The sequence below is a fragment of the Macaca thibetana genome, chromosome 8, assembly GCF_024542745.1.
Source record: "Macaca thibetana thibetana isolate TM-01 chromosome 8, ASM2454274v1, whole genome shotgun sequence".
Taxonomy (NCBI): Eukaryota; Metazoa; Chordata; class Mammalia; order Primates; family Cercopithecidae; genus Macaca; species Macaca thibetana.
In genome coordinates this window covers 74,747,626-74,766,446 of record NC_065585.1, presented here as the reverse complement: position 1 = coordinate 74,766,446, position 18,821 = coordinate 74,747,626, and the positions used below count along the sequence as shown (strand labels likewise).

The following is an 18,821-nucleotide window of genomic DNA, read 5'->3' as shown; positions in this document are numbered from 1 at the left end:
ACCCACTTGAAAGAAAAACATATATTTCAAATATTTAGAAAACTGTAATTCAGAATATATTATTTACTGTCTTCTATGTTATATGCTACACATATTATAAAAAGATTACATATATAATCTTCAATTACCTTTTTCATTTTATTTATTTTTTTTTTTCAGATGAAGTCTCGCTCTGTTGCCCAGGCTGGAGTGCAGTGGTGCAATCTCAGTTCACTGCAAGCTCCGCCTCCCAGGTTCACGCCATTCTCTTGCCTCAGCCTCCAGAGTAGCTGGGACTACAGGCACCTGCCACCACGCCCACCTAAGTTTTTGTATTTTTAGTAGAGACGTATTTGTATTTTTGTATTTCACCATGTTAGCCAGGATAGTCTTGATCTCCTGACCTCGTGATCCGCCCGCTTCGGCCTACCATGGAGTCTCGCTATGTTGACCAGCCTGGTCTCGAAATCTGGCCTTTTTCAAGCAATCCTTTCATCTCAGCCTCTCAAAGTGCTGGGATTACAGGCATGAGCCACTGTGCCTGACCAGTTACCTTTAAAAAAAAAAAAATGTGTGAGTAAGAAAAATCCAATGTTCTGGCCGGGCATGGTAGTTCACACCTGTAATCCCAGCACTTTGGGAGGCCGAGGTGGGCACCTCATCTGAGGTCAGGAGTTCGAAACAAGCCTGGTTAACATAGTGGAACCCCATTGCTACTAAAAATACAAAAATGTAGCCAGGCGGGTGTGGTGGCACATGTCTGTAATCCCAGCTACTTGGGAGACTGAGGCAGGAGAATCACTTGAACCTGGGAGACAGAGGTTGCAGTGAGCCGAGATCGCGCCATTGCACTCCAGCTTGGGCAACAAGAGCAAGACTCCGTCTCAAAAATGAAAAAAAAAAAAACCAATGATCCAATCTGGGGCTGTTTTGGGTAATAGCATCATGGTAGAAGGATTCTAATCAATGTCATTAATATGTACCAGATTTCCCCCTGACACGGGCACGTCTGTTTGGCATCCACAGAGTAATAGTTATTGCCTGCTCTCTGCCCCTGATGGGAAGTTAACTCCCAAAGCTCTCATTTCTCTATCCCATCACCTGGGGTAAGATAAAGCCATAATGGACTGTGTGTATTTGTGGACTACGTTGTCTCTGTGTAAGAACTTTTCTCCAAATCTTGGCTAGACCATTTTCTAATTCTAAATTCATGTTTCTCCAAGTCCTAAAATAGTTGAAAAGAAACATGGTCTAGAATAGTTTCCTGTATAGTCCATTAAATAGCATCAACATAAATTAAAATAGCATCAACTGGCTGCCTTCTTAGTCCTTTATTTATTTATTTAGACAGGATCTCACTCTGTCCCCCATGCTGGAGTACAGTGGCGGGATCATGACTCACTGCCGCCTCGAGCTCCCCAGGCTCAGGTGATCCTCCCACCTCAGCCTCCTGAGTGGCTGAGAACACAGGAGAAAGCCACCACACCCAGATAATTTTTGTATTTTTTGTAGACAGGGTTTCACATTGGCCACACTGCTCTCAAACTCCTGGGCTCAAATGATCTGCCTGCCTCGGCCTCCCAAAGTGTTAGCATTACAGGCATGAGCCACCATGCCCAGCCAAAATGTGCCTTCTTTTAGAACAAATTTCAGTTTATTCTAGAACCAACAAGTCATAAGAATATCCATAATCATGGTTGGAGTCTTAAGTCTTATGACTGCATCCTATTGGTCACCAGAAGAAAAGACATGATACATGTATTAATAGGTTTATTAGGCCGGGCGCGGTGGCTCAAGCCTGTAATCCCAGCACTTTGGGAGGCCGAGACGGGCGGATCACGAGGTCAGGAGATTGAGACCATCCTGGCTAACACAATGAAACCCCGTCTCCACTAAAAATACAAAAAAATTAGCCGGGCGTGGTGGCGGCGCCTGTAGTCCCAGCTACTCGGGAGGCTGAGGCAGGAGAATGGTGTAAACCCGGGGGAGGCGGAGCTTGCAGTGAGCCGAGATCACGCCACTGCACTCCAGCCTGGGCGACAGAGCGAGACTCTGCCTCAAAAAAAAAAAAAAAAAAAAATAGGTTTATTAATCTATGTAGCATTTACTGAAAACTTTCTACATGCTACTATTTTGGCTCAAGATGTATAATAATAATGCCTTCATTGTCTCATTGAATCTTTTTTTTTTTTTTTTTTTGGAGAGGGAGTCTTGCTCCGTCGCTCAGGCTGGAGTACAGTGGCACAGTTTCAGATCACTGTAACCTCCACTTCCCAGGTTCAAACGATTCTCCTGCCTCAGCCTCCCGAGTAGCTGGGATTACAGGCGCACGCCACCATGCCTGGCTAGTTTTTGTATTGTTTTAGTAGAGGCGGGGGGTGGGAGTGAGGGGGAAGGAGTTCGCCATGTTGGCCAGTCTGGCCTTGACCTCCTGACCTCAGGTGATCCACTCACCTCAGCCTCCCAAAGTGCTGGGATTACAGGCATGAGCCACTGTGCCAGGCCCTCATGTAATCTTCACAGCAATCCTATGAGACCGCTGTTATTGTCTCCAATTTACGGGAGAGGAATTTAGCCAACTTTTGCCTAAGGTCATAGAGTTAACAAGCCCAGTATGTGTCCAAGACGGGCAATGTCATCTTAGTTTTAAGAAATACAAACTGACCAAGTGCAGTGGCTCACGATTGAAATCCCAGCGCTCTGGGAGGCCGAGACAGGTGGATTGCTTGAGCCCAAGAGTCCGAGACCAGCCTGGACAACATGGTAAATATCATTTCTACAAAAATTAGATAAGCGTGGGACGTGACAAGACCCTGTCTCAAAAAAAAAAAAAAAAGAAGAAGAAGAAGAAAGAAGTACAAACTGACCCAGGCACAGTGGCTCACACCTGTAAACCCAGTGGTTTTGGAGGCTAAGAAAGAAGGAGACCCCATCTCTAAAAAATGGGGCGAGGGGTGGGACTCTGAATTAAGGTAATTGATGACTGTTAGCTGGAAGAGGGAAAATTTGAGAGCTAATTTGAAGTTGAAATGAGGCAGGACCTGATGACAATGAATTGTATGTGGAAGACAAAGGAAAGACAGACCCAGAATCCTGGCTCACTCCCAAGTTTCTGGTAACGCCATTAAGTGACAATAGACCATTAAGTGGCAATAGAGAATTCAGGAGGGGGCTGGGCATGGTGGATCACGCCTGTAATCCCAGCACTTTGGGAGGCCAAGGAGGGTGGATCACGAGGTCAAGAGGCAGAGTCCATCCTGGCCAAAATGGTGAAACTCCGTCTCTACTGAAAATACAAAAATTGGCCGGGCACGGTGGCTCAAGCCTGTAATCCCAGCACTTTGGGAGGCCGAGATGGGCGGATCACGAGGTCAGGAGATCGAGACCATCCTGGCTAACATGGTGAAACCCCGTCTCTACTAAAAATTACAAAAAACTAGCAGGGCGAGGTGGCGGGTGCCTGTAGTCCCAGCTACTCGGGAGGCTGAGTCAGGAGAATGGCGTGAACCCAAGAGGCGGAGCTTGCAGTGAGCCGAGATCTGGCCACTGCACTCCAGCCTGGGTGACAGAGCAAGACTCTGTCTCAAAAAAAAAAAAAAAAAAAAAAATACAAAAATTAGCCGGGTGTGGTGGTGGGCGCCTGTAATCCCAACTACTCGGGAGGCTGAGGCAGGAGAATCGCTTGAATCTGGGAGGCAGAGGTTGCAGTGAGCCGAGGTGGCGCCACTGTACTCCAGCCTGGTGACAGAAAGAATTCAGGAGGGACAGTTAGTTAGGAAAGGAGTTCAAATTGAGATCTAAAGAGTATGCATTTAGAAATAATAGATCTGCAGCACAGGAGAAAGATCTGGCTGTAACTACAGAATCTCACTGGCAGTGAAAGGCATGGAAATGAATGGATTCACTTGGGGACAGCATATAGAGAAGGAAAAGGGCTGAGGGGCAATCCATAGTGACGACACACAGTTTAGTATGCGCCCAGTACTGAGCCACATAGACTGGGAACCCCGTCCCAGCTCTGCCACAACATGTGACCTTGGACAGTTTACTCTCTACACACAAGGACCATCATAATTTCTACCTCATGGAGTGACTGAAAATCACATGAGAAAAGGCATCTGAAGAACCCAAAACCTGCCTGCCCCTAAGCAAATACTCAGTAAATGTTATCTCTACAAGAAAACACAGCAAAGATTTTACAAATGTATAAATATTAAGTGTAACTTTCATATCTAATAAGATATTTACCAAATAATAATAAACGTACTCTATTGAGCAAGCCAAGAACAGGGGCATTAGTCTCTTCAATCCAGGGAGCATTTCTCTGATTTAGTATTACGTTTATTATTCCCATTTCACAGCGGAAGAGGTAGAGCATTGAAAGGGTAATTGACTTGCCCAAGGTCACACATTCATTGTACACATGAAGGGGGATAGGATGAAGGCCTTCTGGCCTTGGCCCTGCAGAAAGCTAAGAAAATATCCCTGTTCACACACTTTATGAACCCAATAGAAAACATCAATATGTATAAGAAAAATGTCATTGAGATTTGCCTCATCTTAAAAATAACAGATAAAATTACTGCCCCATAGTTATGATTGCCAAAGGTAACAAAATTAGAAAATAGACTTCTTGAAATTTTCCCCTGTAAATTTAAGACATTATTTGATGCTTACCTTGTCTCTTTACATAAAAGTAACAGAAAGATAAATTGTGAATGACTACACTATATCTGGTATACTGTAATTATGTTCAGAAAATAGAAAAATGATAGATGTATGACTATCTAAAAAGGAATATATTATCTAAGTGTTTCACTTAACTCAGTTTACCTGCTCCCCATCAAATTTACAAGTGGTGCAATTCTGTGTTTCACCCAGTGCTTTTTATTTATTTTTCTCTCCCCTCCCCTCATGCAGTGCTTTTTAAACTAAAGAATATATTGCAACTCAATAAATACACATTTACAATCCCACATACACTTCTATTTTTTTCTCAATGGCTTTATTACTTGAATGACTAGTAATGTAAGTTAAGGATTTTTTAATTGCTTCTTTTTCTTGCATATTTATTTGCATTCCTAAATTTACTTAACAAAAGGTTTTCTTATTTACATAGATCAATCTTGAGTGCAAAACCTATAGAATATACTTGCAAGTAGACAATGGCTCTGCAGGGTTAAGGTATTAGAGCCTAAGTACCTTTCATTGTTTAAAACATGGGCTAAGTGCTTCGTTTTAACCTAAATAGAGACCCCTTTTAGCACAAAGAGCCAAAGTGAGTCACGGGTCCCTGCCTCATCTTTGCACGATTACAATGAGGCATAAAACTCTGAAAACCTTTAAAGGTTTTTAAAAGCTTGCTGCCTCCACCCCGCCAAACCCCCACCCCCCCATCATCACTTCCCAAATCATCAGTGTCACTCACTGCTAACCTCATTGCAGCAACTGCAATTATTTTAACACGTACTAATTAGGTTTATTAGGTCTTGGAGTTTGGGCCAGGTCTTTCCTAAAGGGGCAGACAAGTCCAGTCTGTAGATTATTAACTAGCTGAGTCTATATGCCATAAAGTCCATTCTGACCTTTTTATTTTTTCTTTTTTTTTTTTTTTTTTTTTTTCGGCTCACTGCAAGCTCCGCCTCCCGGGTTCACCTCCTGCCTCAGCCTCCCGAGTAGCTGGGACTACAGGCGCCCACAACCGCGCCCGGCTAATTTTTTGTATTTTTAGTAGAGACGGGGTTTCACCGTGGTCTCGATCTCCTGACCTTGTGATCCGCCCGCCTCGGCCTCCCAAAGTGCTGGGATTACAGGCGTGAGCCACCGCGCCCGGCCCCCTTTTTATTTTTTCATGAGACATTCATCAATGAATGGATTGATAGGACCACAAGGAAACGTGAGGCATTTGTGCGCAATACTTTTTTCTCTAAAAGAATGATTACCTGACAGATTCTATTGAATGCCAAATTTTAACATCAAATTTTATTCTTAAACAGGTGCAGCTTAGTACAGTAGCTATAAAATAAACATTTTTATAAGTCCACAGAGAGAAAGCCTGAGAAAGCATGGCATGAACTCAAGATTCACTGGTTACAACTCCCAGTTAATTTTCCAGGAAACATAGCCATGTATTCACACTCTACCTTAGTTTTCTGATGAAAATGGGAATGGAAGAGCTAATCTGATTCAATATTGGTGGGGGGAGGTAGGCAGGTTATTTTATACATTTCTGTAGTATTTGGGTTTGTATAATGAGCACATAGGAAAACAATTTTTTAAATTATTTTGAAAATTGACAAAATGTTGGCCATCATCATTTTTTTTTTTCAGTGAAGAAAAAGGCATGCAGACAGAATGCAGGTTATTCTTTCAATGTATCTATTCAGCCAAGATTGTCCTTACTGTTTGCCTCTTACAAAATTGTTCTGAGGCACAGCTTCCCAGATACCTAAGTTTTCATTTCATTCCCTGGCATCCCACTCCTCTGCCCTCCAAAATGTTATACTAGACAGAAAAATCCATTTTTGAATTCTTTTCTTGCACCATGTACAAAGCAGAATCTTAGAGACTCATCTCTGACATTAATGAATAAAAATTAAGTGTATAAGTCTCTTGAAAAAAAGACTAAAAAAGAAGCATCTTTGAAAACAGAACTTTAGTTTTATTATATTTTTCCTTTAATTCAGATTGCCTTTGCTTAGTTCTTGCAAGTTTAATTTACATCAAAATTTCCTGTTCGACTGTTCATTATATTTACCCAATATTTACACAAAGACTCGTTAGAAAGTACTGACAACATAGCTCAATTGTTGGCCAGGCGCGGTGGTTCACGCCTGTAATCCCAACACTTTGGGAGGCCGAGGCAGGCGGATCACGAGGTCAGGAGATCGAGACCATCCTGGCTAACACGGTGAAACCCCGTTTCTACTAAAAAATATAAAAAGCCGAGCGTGGTGGTGGGTGCCTGTAGTCCCAGCTACTTGGGAGACTGAGGCAGGAGAAGCATGAACCCAGGAGGTGGAGCTTGCAGTGAGCCGAGATCAAGCCACTGCACTCCAGCCTGGGCCACAGAGCGAGACTCTGTCTCAAAAAAAAAAAACATAGCTCAATTTGTGCTGTCAATTAACATGAATCTCTAATACTTTTTCGCCCTATGTAATGCATTCAAACTTTTCTGCGTAAAGATCTTGAAAAGAACATTTGCCCTTTCCCTTTCATTAAATTATTTTATTTTTGTACAGTTTGCACCCTTAACCCCATGAAACAGTAATTAAAATTTGCATAAATTCTCCTTCTCTATTCCCCTTGCCCACCAACTAGAGCTGTGCATTCTAATGTTCTTCATAGGTCCTCAGCAGTGAAGGAAAATATTTATCTATAAATGCATGTGAGGTTACCACAAGCTCTCTTGATGAGATTTACATTCCAAGAAGCCAGACATCTTAGAAAGTACAATCAACATAACAATGCACTGAAACTGCAGGATTCCACAAATAAATTGCTGATAAATATTGGTAACCCGTTTTCATTCTGCACTGTTTTTCATGAAAGTTATTTTAATTGCTTGCATACACACACACACACAGAGAAGGCTATGCTAAAATAAATTAGTGTTTTGTCCCTTGCCAGAAGGAAGCTAAGAAGCTAAAAGGTAATGAGTTTTATTAACTCTCATAATGTCTGCAAAGTAGCACAGGCTCAAAGTATTGGATCCGTTTTTAGTCACTCCCCAAAGACCTACTTACAGGAGTAAACGCATCGATACCTAATTGATCAGCAAAATAATGGCTGATGCACCTGCTTCCAGTTACTAGCTTAGTTCTTGCACCATTCCCACAGCCTGTAATGAACCTACCAAAACACACACTGTACTGTGTCGGAGTCAGCAAGATCTGTTCCCAAAGTTTCCTCAAAGTTCATTTGTTTGGAATTAGAATAACTTTTTTCCATAGAAACTATGTTACAATAGTTGTGAAGTTCTCTGGCCAGGACGCAAAAGCCTTCACACTCATTCTGCTAATTTGCAATAAAAAGAAAAAGAAAAAAAAGACTAGAAAGCAAAATGAAATTAAACAAAACTGTAAAAATAAAAGGATTAGAAATTGGTGTATTCATCCGTAATTCCAATTATTGAGAAAAGCAGATTGAATTAGAGACTGTTACGGGCTTGTTCAGGAGGTTTGCAGGTGGGCACGATTTGTTTTCTAGCAAGTGTCCTTTAGTTAGTGCATTTCATTGAGAAGGATAGCTCACCATTTCCTTGACGCTGACTAGCACTATTCTTATCATCTCAGTCGAGATGCCTAATCCCTTCACGGCTAGATAACTCACTTTCAAATGAAGCCACTGGACCAATCAGTGGTTCTCAGGGTGGGGTTCCCTGACCAACAACATCAGCATCACCTGGGATCTGGTTAGAAATGCAAATTCCCGGGCCCTACCCTAGACTTACTGAAACTGAAACTCCCAGGTGGGGCCCCTGTCATCTGGGTTTCCATAGGCCTCCAGGGTATTCTGAGACATGGAGAAGAACTGGATTAGCCCTCTGTTTCCAAAACTATCCTAGTGATTAAAAAAATAACCTGGGGTCGTGATTAAAAGGAAAGATTCCCGGAACCCATTCCCTGGAGTTACTGGGAGTCACTCAGCAGAGCCGCTCTGGGGTCCCGAGAGTAGGTATTTTAACCAGCAGCCCAGGTGCCTCTTCTCCTCTGGCAAGTTTAGGAAACTCTGCATGAGTCATCTCAAAAGTCTTCTTTCCAGAACAAAAGTGAGGTTGAGTGAGGATTAAACAGATTCCGTCTCCTCCTCTCCTTCAAAGTATGAGCTGGAGGACAGACGGAACCTGAGGCAGGCAAAAAGATTGTGTTTATATCTGTAAGGAAACCCTTGCCAGTAAAAGATGGAGACGGGAGGCATGGTTGGGCCAATGTCCCTGTGTGCAGAGATACAGGAAAGATGGAAAATCTACTTTGGTGACTAGCTGAAATGGCCTCCAGGCAAGAGGGAGATAAAGAGGATAGTGTACAATTGACCACTTACCTTGGAAGATGTTCCTAAATTAGATGTTCACGGTTTAGAAGACTGGGTGTGTGCAGGGTTGAGTAATGCCAGTTGTAGGTACAGCTCCAGCATTCTATTGACATTAGATTGCCTTCCATCTTGACTCTGGAAACAGTGCCAGTGTCTAGGGGCCCACTTCGATGGGCAGGCAAAGAAGGCACCCTGGAAGTCCCCCAGTCTCTGCTAACAAATACCTGAAATTACACCCTTAAGATTCCAATAGCTCTTTTTTTTTTTTTTTTTTTTTTTTTTCTGAGATGGAGTCTCTCACTGTCTCCCACGCTGGAGTGCAATGGCGCGATCTCGGCTTACTGCAACCTCCACCTCCCAAGTTCAAGCGATTCTCCTGCTTCAGCCTCCCGAGTAGCTGGGATTACAGACGTCTGCCAGCATTCCTGGCTAATTTTTTGTATTTTTAATACAGACGGGGTTTCACTATGTTAGCCACGCTGGTCTCGAACTCCTGACTTCGTGATCTGCCCACCTCAGCCTCCTAAAGTGCTGGGATTACAGGTGTGACCCACCGCACCCGGCCCAATAGCTTTTTAGTCTTGGATTTATTTTTCTTTTTAAAATTATTTTTATTTTATATATTTTAGGATATTGGGCCTTTGGTATATCTTGGATTTCTTGAAGAATGCAAACATTAAGGCTTATTTATCTCAGGAACCCTGCTGCTGGTCCGGCCAGGTTCAGCCAGTTTTTGTAAGGGGAGGGCCTAGGGATTTAGGGTGAGTGGTAGAATGTCTGTATTTCAGGTGGCTTAAGAGAGCCCTTAGGGCTATCTTATTTGTTTAAAATGGATAGAGAACCAGGTTAGAGGGTATGAAGATAAATAATAAATGAGTGACGGCTCAAGACCACAATTAGGCCAAGGTTAATAAGATTCAATCCCAGTGGGAAAAGCTTCTCTCTTTGGAAGGAGACACTACATAATTGTATCTGGCTGATGTACCTGTTGGTATAGCTATCATTTTTTTAAAAATCTAAATCAAAACCAAATCAAGAGTATAATCTTGATGAAATTTAAGAACCTATTTGTGGCCAGGCATGGTGGTTCATGCCTGTAATCCCAGCAGTTTGGGAGGCCGAGGCAGGCGGATCACTTGAGGCCAGGAGTTCAAGACCAGCCTGGCCACAAGGCGAAACTCTGTCTCTACTAAAAATACAAAGTTAGCCGACGTGGTGGCAGGTGCCTGTAGTCCCAGCTACTTGGGAGGCTGAGGCAGGAGAATCGTTTGAAGCCAGGAGGCAGAGATTGCAGTGAGCCGAGATCATGCCATTGCACTCCAGCCTGGGCAACAAGAGCAAAACTCAGTTTCAAAAAACTCAGGATTTTAATCTAAAAGTACTATATGGCTTCCTTCCAATAGCGAAATTAATGTCATTTCTGAAGATTTAGCAAACACAAAAGATCCTAGCACTGAGTTTCTTGGCTGAAAATGCAATCATTTCCCATCTGGTCATTTGACTAAGTTAAGATACAGTGGCCTTTAGAGCTGGAAATGAAGGTCAAGAGAGTTGACTTTTGGTTTTTGCCCAAGAAAATTCATTGCGCACGTTTTTATTTTTTATGTTTTATTTCTATTTATTTACTTATTTTTGAGACAGAGTCTCTGTCGCCCAGGCTGGAGTGCAGTAGTGCCATCTCGGCTCATTGCAACCTCTGCCCCCCAGGCTCAAGCAATCCTCCGATCTTAGCCTCCTGAGTAGCTGGGACTACAGGTGTGTGCCACCATTCCTGGCTAATTTTTTTTATTTTTTTGTAGAGACAGGGTTTTACCATGTTGCCCAGACTGGTCTCAAACCCCTGACCACAAGTGATCCACCCACCTTGGCCTCCCACAGTGCTGGAATTACAGGCCTGAGCCACCTTGCCCTGCCATGTTTTTGTTTGTTTGTTTGTTTGTTTATGAGAGGAGTCTCCCTCTGTCCTCCAGGCTGGAGTGCAGTGGCGCAGTCTCGGCTCACTGCAACCTCTGCCTCCTGGGTTCAAGCAATTCTCCTGTCTCAGCCTCCCCGTCCTGAGTAGCTGGGACTACAGGCACCTGCCACCATGCCCGGGTAATTTTTGTGTTTTTAGTAGAGACAGAGTTTCACCATATTGACTAAGCTGGTCTCGAACTCCTGACCTCAGGTGATCTACCCGCCACAGCCTCCCAAAGTGCTAGGATTACAGGCGTGAGCCACTATGCCCAGCCACCACCACATTTTTAATTCTATAGAATAGATGATCACCAAGGTTCATCAAAGCAGAGAGGTTGGGTATTATACAAATTTAAGACTAAGCTAGATCATTCAGAATAAAAGGAACCTTTACTTTCTCCCTTGGACTCAACCCCATTATTTCTTATGCTTTTCCTGCAGGCCAGTACAATACTTGGCCACTGAATTTAGTATTTTTGGCAAAGCACATAATAATAACCTATTGTTAGAAACTTCTAGCATCCAGGTAACACCTAATTACTTTGAAATTATTACAGTTATTATTAAATATGCTTAAAATCAAAGGTGGAAAATGTCAAAATCAAAAACTTTTTCCAGCATTCAACCTCTGGTGAGAAAAGAAAAAAAAAAAAAACTTCTCCAAGCAGCTAACTTTGCTTTAGTTGTTATATGGGGTGACTAGACAGCCTATACAAAATTGTTTCCTGCAAATCCATATGGTATAGTACCTGAAAAGCAATTTACTTAGCAAACCTTCTTACTCAATGATATATGTTGAAGAGTCCAGAGGCGGTGGCTCATACCTGTAATCCCAGCACTTTGGGAGGCCGAGGAGGGCAGATCACTTGAGGTTTGGAGTTCAAAACCAGCCTGGCCAACATGGTGAAAGCCCATCTCTACCAAAAATACAAAAGTTAGGCATCGTGGCGGGCATCTGTAATCCCAGCTACTCAGGAGGCTGAGGCAAGAGAATTACTTGAACCCGAGAGGCGGAGGTTGCAGTGAGCTGAGATCGCACCACTGCACTCCAGGCTGGGCAGCACAGTGAGACTCTGTCTCAAAAAAAAAAAGGAGGAAGGAAGGAAGGAAGATGCTGAAGAATGAGATGCTCTATCAAATAGTCTCATTAATGGTTATGTTCATTATATTTGGATTATTGTCAAATAATTGAAATATGATAATCTCCTAATACCAAAATTATGGTGACTCTAATATATTATTTCTGGGTGTGCTTCTGGGTCATGATTAAAAGTATTAATCATTGTTGTGTAACAGAAATAAACAGATGCAGTGGCTCAACAAAGACAAAAAAGTGCAATTTTATTTATTTATTTATTTTGAGATGGAGTTTCACTCTTGTCACTAATTTTGTTTTTGGTTTTGTTTTTGTTTTAAGACAGAATTTCACTCTTTTTTTTTTTTGAGTCGGAGTATCTCTCCTGTTGCCCGGGCTGGAATGCAATGGCACGATCTCGGCTCACTGCAACCTCCGCCTCCTGGGTTCAAGCGATTCTCCTGCCTCGGCCTCCCGAGTAGCATGCGCCACCACGCCTGGCTAATTTTGTGTTTTTAGTAGAGACAGGGTTTCTCCATGTTAGTCAGGTGGGTCTCAAACTGACCTCGGGTGATCCGCCTGCCTCGGTCTACCAAAGTGCTGGGATTATAGGCATGATCCACCGCACCTGGCAAAAAGTGCAATTTTTAAAATGGGCAAAGGACTTAAATATTTCTCCAAAGAAGATAACAGTTTCTCATCATCAGTCATTAGGTATATACTAATCAAAACCATGATATAGCACTTCATGCCCACTAGGAGGGTTATAATTTTTTTTTTTTTTTTTTGAGACAGAATCTCACTCTATCGCCCAGGCTGAAATGCAATGGTGCCATCTTGACTCACTGCAACCTCTGCCTCCAGGGTTCAAGTGATTCTCCTGCCTCAGCCTCCTGAGTAGCTGGGATTACAGGCTCCCACCAGAATGCCCGGCTAATTTCTGTATTTTTAGGAGAGACGGGGTTTCATCGTGTTCGCCAGGCTGGTTTCAAACTGTTGACCTCAGGCGATCCACCTGCCTTGGCCTCCCAAAGTGCTGGGATTACAGGCGTGAGCCACCACACCCAGTGTGGCTATAATTTTTTAAGTAGGAAATAATAAATGTTGGCAAATTTATTATTTGACCCCTCCCTCTTACATTGCTGGTGTGACTGTAAAATATTGCAGCCACTATGGAAAACAGTTTCTCTGTTTCTTAAAAAGCAATTATAGAATCATCACAGGACCCACCATTTCTTTTTTTTTTTTTTTTTTTTTTTTTTTTTTTTTTTTTTTGAGGCGGAGTCTCGCTTTGTCGCCCAGGCTGGAGTGCAGTGGCGCGATCTCGGCTCACTGCAAGCTCCGCCTCCCGGGTTCCCGCCATTCTCCTGCCTCAGCCTCCCGAGTAGCTGGGACTACAGGCGCCGCCACCACGCCCGGCTAATTTTTTTTGTATTTTTAGTGGAGACGGGGTTTCACCGTGTCAGCCAGGATGGTCTCGATCTCCTGACCTCGTGATCCGCCCGTCTCGGCCTCCCAAAGTGCTGGGATTACAGGCTTGAGCCACCGCGCCCGGCAGGACCCACCATTTCTACTTGAAACCCAAAATAATTGAAAGCAGGGATTCAAACAAATGCTTCTACACAAATATTCATAGCAGCACTATTCACAAGAGCTAAAAGATAGAAATAACCCAAATGTCCAACAGCAGATGAACAGTTACACAAAACATGGTATACACACAATGAGATATTACTCAGCCGCAAAAAAGCATGAAGTAGACCAGGCACGGTAGCTCACACCTATAATCCCAGCACTTGGGAGGCCGAGGCGGGTGGATCACCTGAGCTCAGGAGTTCGAGACCAGCCTGACCAACATGGCGAAACCCTGTCTCTACTAAAAATTTAATTTAGCCAGGCATGGTGGCACATGCCTGTAATCCCAGCTACTCGGGAGGCTGAGGCAGGAGAATCGCTTGAACGCGGGAGGCAGAGGTTGCAGTGAGCCAATATCATGCCATTATACTCCAGTCTGGGCAACAAGAGCAAAACTCCATTAAAAAGAAAAAAAGAAACAAAGACAGAAAGGAAAAAAAAAAAGCATGAAGTACTAATACATGAATGTGGATGAGCCACAAAACATGCTTGAGCCCAGGAGCTCAAGACCAGCCTGGGCAACATGATGAGATCCCCATCTTACTAAAAACTCTTTTTTATTTTATTTTATTTTTTAAACAAGAAGTTTATTTAAACAACAAGATGCTTGACTTGAAGGGAAAACTATATAGGATTCTTTTTTGTTTTAGAGTAATTTATCCCTACTTAAAGACATATTGCCCTGCATGTAACAGCTACGTACAGAAAAGTTACAAAATTGTCCTTTGTTTTACAATGATAAATGAAAAACATTAAAATTCTCCAATTGAACAAGGTATGCAAGGATTTTTATTTTTATTTTTTTATTTTTATTTTTGTTAAAACAGTGAGAGCAAAATAACTTACTGGAATACCAAGAGCTGAATGAGCATGCCACTAATGGAGAAAGGGGGTATTTTCACAGAATCAGTATTTTTCCCATTCTGTCTCCACTTGATGTCAATCAAAACATACCATTGGCTGTTTAGTTACAAAAAAAAATGCAATATGCTTGTGCACGTATACCAGTTACTTTATGTACAATAAGTGAATGGGGAAGGGGGAAATGAAAGAATAGAAAAAACTATACTGTAGTAGTCAGGATATGGTGGAACCAAATTGCAGTTTTCTAATTGAGAACGTAATCTTGGTCTTTAAAGAACAGAGTTCTGGAGAAAAGAAGCAGGTTCCCTTTTCAGTAGACACCTCCCGTCTGCTGTTGGAACACATCAATTGTATCTTCAGCCTCCATTTCCAGCTGTGCAGGTGTGTCTGTTTCATTGATTGGTTGCCCATCGAATTGTAATCTAATCTGCCTCATTGACCATCCCTGTCGTTCACAATAGGCTTTCAGTAGTTTACTGATTGGTGTATGCCTCTTAATCTTAAACTGCATCACAGAACCATCCTGCCCTGCCACTGTCAAATTAATATGATCGTGGTTCTCAGCCTTGACTCCTTCCTTGGGCTTTTCGTTGGCCATGGCGAGTGTCAGAGTCTCCTCAGCTGCCGCTTCACAAAAGAGGTACCAGGTTTGCATCGAACAAGCAAACTCTTTTTTTTTTTTTTTTTTTTGAGACGGAGTCTCGCTCTGCCGCCCAGACTGGAGTGCAGTGGCCGGATCTCAGCTCACTGCAAGCTCCGCCTCCCGGGTTCACGCCATTCTCCTGCCTCAGCCTCCGGAGTAGCTGGGACTACAGGCGCCCGCCACCGCGCCCGGCGATTTTTTTGTATTTTTTAGTAGAGACGGGGTTTCACCATGTTAGCCAGGATGGTCTCGATCTGACCTCGATCTCCTGACCGCCCATCCGCCCCCATCTCCACCGCGCCCCCCGCAAAGTTTTTATTTTTTTTTTTTTGCTCTCGCTCTGTCGCCCATTGCACAGGCTTCACTGAGCTCCGCCTCCCGGGTTCACGCCATTCTCCTGCCTCAGCCTCCCGAGTAGCTGGGACTACAGCGCCCACAACCGCGCCGCTAAATTTTTAGTAGAGACTTTCTTTTTAAAAAAAATAAAAAAAAAAATAAAATAAAAGGCCGGGCGCGTTGGCTCAAGCCTGTAATACCAGCACTTTGGGAGGCCGAGACGGGCGGATCACGAGGTCAGGAGATCGAGACCATCCTGGCTAACACGGTGAAACCCCGCCTCTACTAAAAAATACAAAAAACTTGCTGGGCGAGGTGGCGGGCGCCTGTAGCCCCAGCTACACGGGAGGCTGAGGCAGGAGAATGGCGAAAACCTGGGAGGCGGAGCTTGCAGTGAGCTGAGATTTGGCCACTGCACTCCAGCCCGGGCGACAGAGCAAGACTCCATCTCAAAAATAAAAAAATAAAAAAAATAATAATAGGCTGGGCGCGGTGGCTCATGCCTGTAATCCCAGCACTTTGGGAGGCTGAGTCAGGTGGGTCACAAGGTCAGGAGTTTGAGATCAGCCTGGCTAATATGGTGAAACCCCATCCCTACTAACAATACAAAAATTAGCCGGGCGTGGTGGTGCATGCCTGTAATCCCAGCTACTCAGGAGGCTGAGGCAGAACTGCTTGAACCCAGGAGGCGGAGGTTGCAGTGAGCCGAGATTGCACTACTGCACTCCAGCCTGGGTGACCCAGTGAGACTCCGTCTCAAAAAAAAAAAAAAATTATTTTATATATATATATATAACAAATATATATATACTTTTTGAGACAGAGTCTCGCTCTGTTGCCAAGGCTGGAGTGCAGTGGCGTGATCTCAGCTCACTGCAACCTCTGCTCCCCAGGTTCAAGTGATTCTCCTGCTTCAGCCTCCCAAGTAGCTGGGATTACAGGCTCCCACCACCACACCTGACCAATTTTTGTATTTTTAGTAGAGGTGGAGTTTCACCATGTTGGCCCGGCTGGTATCGAGCTCCTGATCTCAGGTGATCTGCTCACCTCAGCTTCTTAAAGTCCTGGGATTACAGACGTTGAGTCACTATGCCCGGCTATAAAAATAATTTTTAAAAAGAAAGGAAGGAAGGGAGGGAAGAAGGGAAAGATCTCTCTATGTTGACCAGACTGGTCTCAAACTCCTGGGCTCAAACAATCTACCCACCTTGACCTCCCAAAGTGCTGGAATTATAGGCCTGAGTCACCATGCCAGTCAAAAAGCTATCTACTTTGGTCAAAAAGCTATCTACTTAGGGAATGTTTTGAAATAAATGGAGACCTTCAATTCTGCCCTCATAGTCAACATTTTATCTGTCAGCCAGACCTTCAGAGAATGACAAATGTAGACCACATCATTTTGTGCCCGTTCATTGGTGTTATGCCATCAGCCTATGTTCAGAGATGTTCCAAGGAGCTCCACCATACACCATGGTGCCTATAGTTAATAACAATATAATGTATTCTTGAAAAATGCTAACAGAGTGGATGTTATGCATTCTTACCACAAAAATGATAGCTATGTGAGGTAATACTATGTTAATTAGCTAGATCTAGTCATTCCACAATGTATATATACAGAACATCATGTTACATATGATAAATACAATTCTGTCAATTTAAACAATAAAATAAAATTTTTAAAGGAGCTCTAAAAATCTATTTTATTTGTCTACCGTGACCTTGGGATTTCCTGAAGGAAAGGCATTGGAGTAGAAGGAAGAGCTGTGTGTTAAAGCCTAAGGAGGAGCTGCCCGATTGTTAAGGGGTAGCAAGAAGCCCAGGCGTGGTGGTCCATGTCTATATTCCTAGCACTTTGGGAGGCCAAGATGAGAGGATCACTTGAGCTCAGGAGCTTGAGACCACCCTGGGTAACATAGTGAGACCTCGTCTCTACAAAAAATGGTTTTGCTTTGTTTTTTCAAGACAGAGTCTCGCTCTTTCGCCCAGGCTGGAGTATAGTGGCGTGATCTCTGCTTTCTGCAACCTCCGCCTCCCAGGTTCAAGGGATTCTGGTGCTTCAGCCTCCTGAGTAGCTGGGATTACAGGTGCGTGCCACCATGCCCAGCTCATTTTTTTGTATTTTAAGTAGAGACAGGGTTTCACCATGTTGGCCAGGCTGTTCTCGAACTCGTGTCCTCCGGTGATCCACCGCCTTGGCCTCCCAAAGTGCTGGGATTACAGGCGTGAGCCACCATGCCCAGCTACAAAAAATGTTTAAAACTAGTTGGGTGTGGCAGTGCACACCTGTAGTCCCAGCTACTTGGAACACTAAGGAAGGAGGATTGTTTGAGCCCAGGAGTTTGAGACTACAGTGAGCTATGAGTGTGCCACTGCACTCCAGCCTGGGTGATAGAGCAAAACCTTGTTCAAAAAGAGATAAATATATAAATTAATCATAATAAAACTAAAAAGAGTAATCTGAGCAGTAGTGGTGCCACAGTTGGGACTACCTAGCTACTCGGGAGGCTGAGACAGGAAGATCACTTGAACCCAGGAGTTGAGTTCTTTACTTCGGGCAACATTGAGAGACCTCATCTCTAATAAATAAATAAACTAGAATGATGACTGATAACCTGCAGCCACCTGCCCAGAAAATCAATCCCTTATCTACAATTAAAAGCACAGGAGGCCGGGCGTGGTGGCTCACGCCTGTAATCCCAGCACTTTGGGAGGCTGAGGCAGGCGGATCACAAGGTCAGGAGATCGAGACCATCCTGGCTAACACGGTGAAACCCCGTCTCTACTAAAAATACAAAAAATTAGCCGGCTCGGTGGCGGGCGCCTGTAGTCCCAGCTACTCGGGAGGCTGAGGCAGGAGAATGGCGTGAACCCGGGAGGCAGAGCTTGCAGTGAGCCGAGATCGCGCCACTGCACTCCAGCCTGGGCGACAGAGCGAGACTCTGTCTCAAAAAAAGAAGAGATGGAGTTTCTCCATGTTGGTCAGGTTAGTCTCAAACTCCTGACCTCAGATGATACCCCTGCCTCGGCCTCCCAAAGTGCTGGGATTACAGGCATGAGCCACTGCGCCCGGCCGTCTCCTTTTTTATTTTTATTTTTCAGAGACATCATCTTGTGCCGTCACCCAGGCTGGCATGCAGTGGTGTGAACCCAGCTCACCGCAGCCTTGACTTCCTGGGCTGGAGCAATCCTCCTGCCTCAGCCCCACAAATACCTGGGACTCTAGGCCTGCGCTTCCATGCTCAGCTAATTTTTGCATTTTTGTAGAGACAGGGTTTCACCATGTTGCCCAGGCTGGTC

The 18,821-nt window shown here is 43.9% G+C and overlaps 1 protein-coding gene across 1 annotated transcript; it reads right to left on the bottom strand.

Annotated features, from left to right (window-relative positions):
* Positions 1-14,815: 14,815 nt before the first annotated feature.
* LOC126961325 (small ubiquitin-related modifier 2-like) lies at positions 14,816-15,140 on the bottom strand. Its single transcript, XM_050801555.1, has one exon. It carries the CDS (start codon positions 15,138-15,140, stop codon positions 14,853-14,855), a length of 288 nt encoding a protein of 95 aa, XP_050657512.1. The 3' UTR covers positions 14,816-14,852.
* Positions 15,141-18,821: the final 3,681 nt, after the last annotated feature.

What these genes read in the sequence shown, in the direction of transcription:
- LOC126961325 (XM_050801555.1), bottom strand. Translation starts at nt 15,140, where the DNA reads ATGGCCAACGAAAAGCCCAAGGAAGGAGTCAAGGCTGAGAACCACGAT.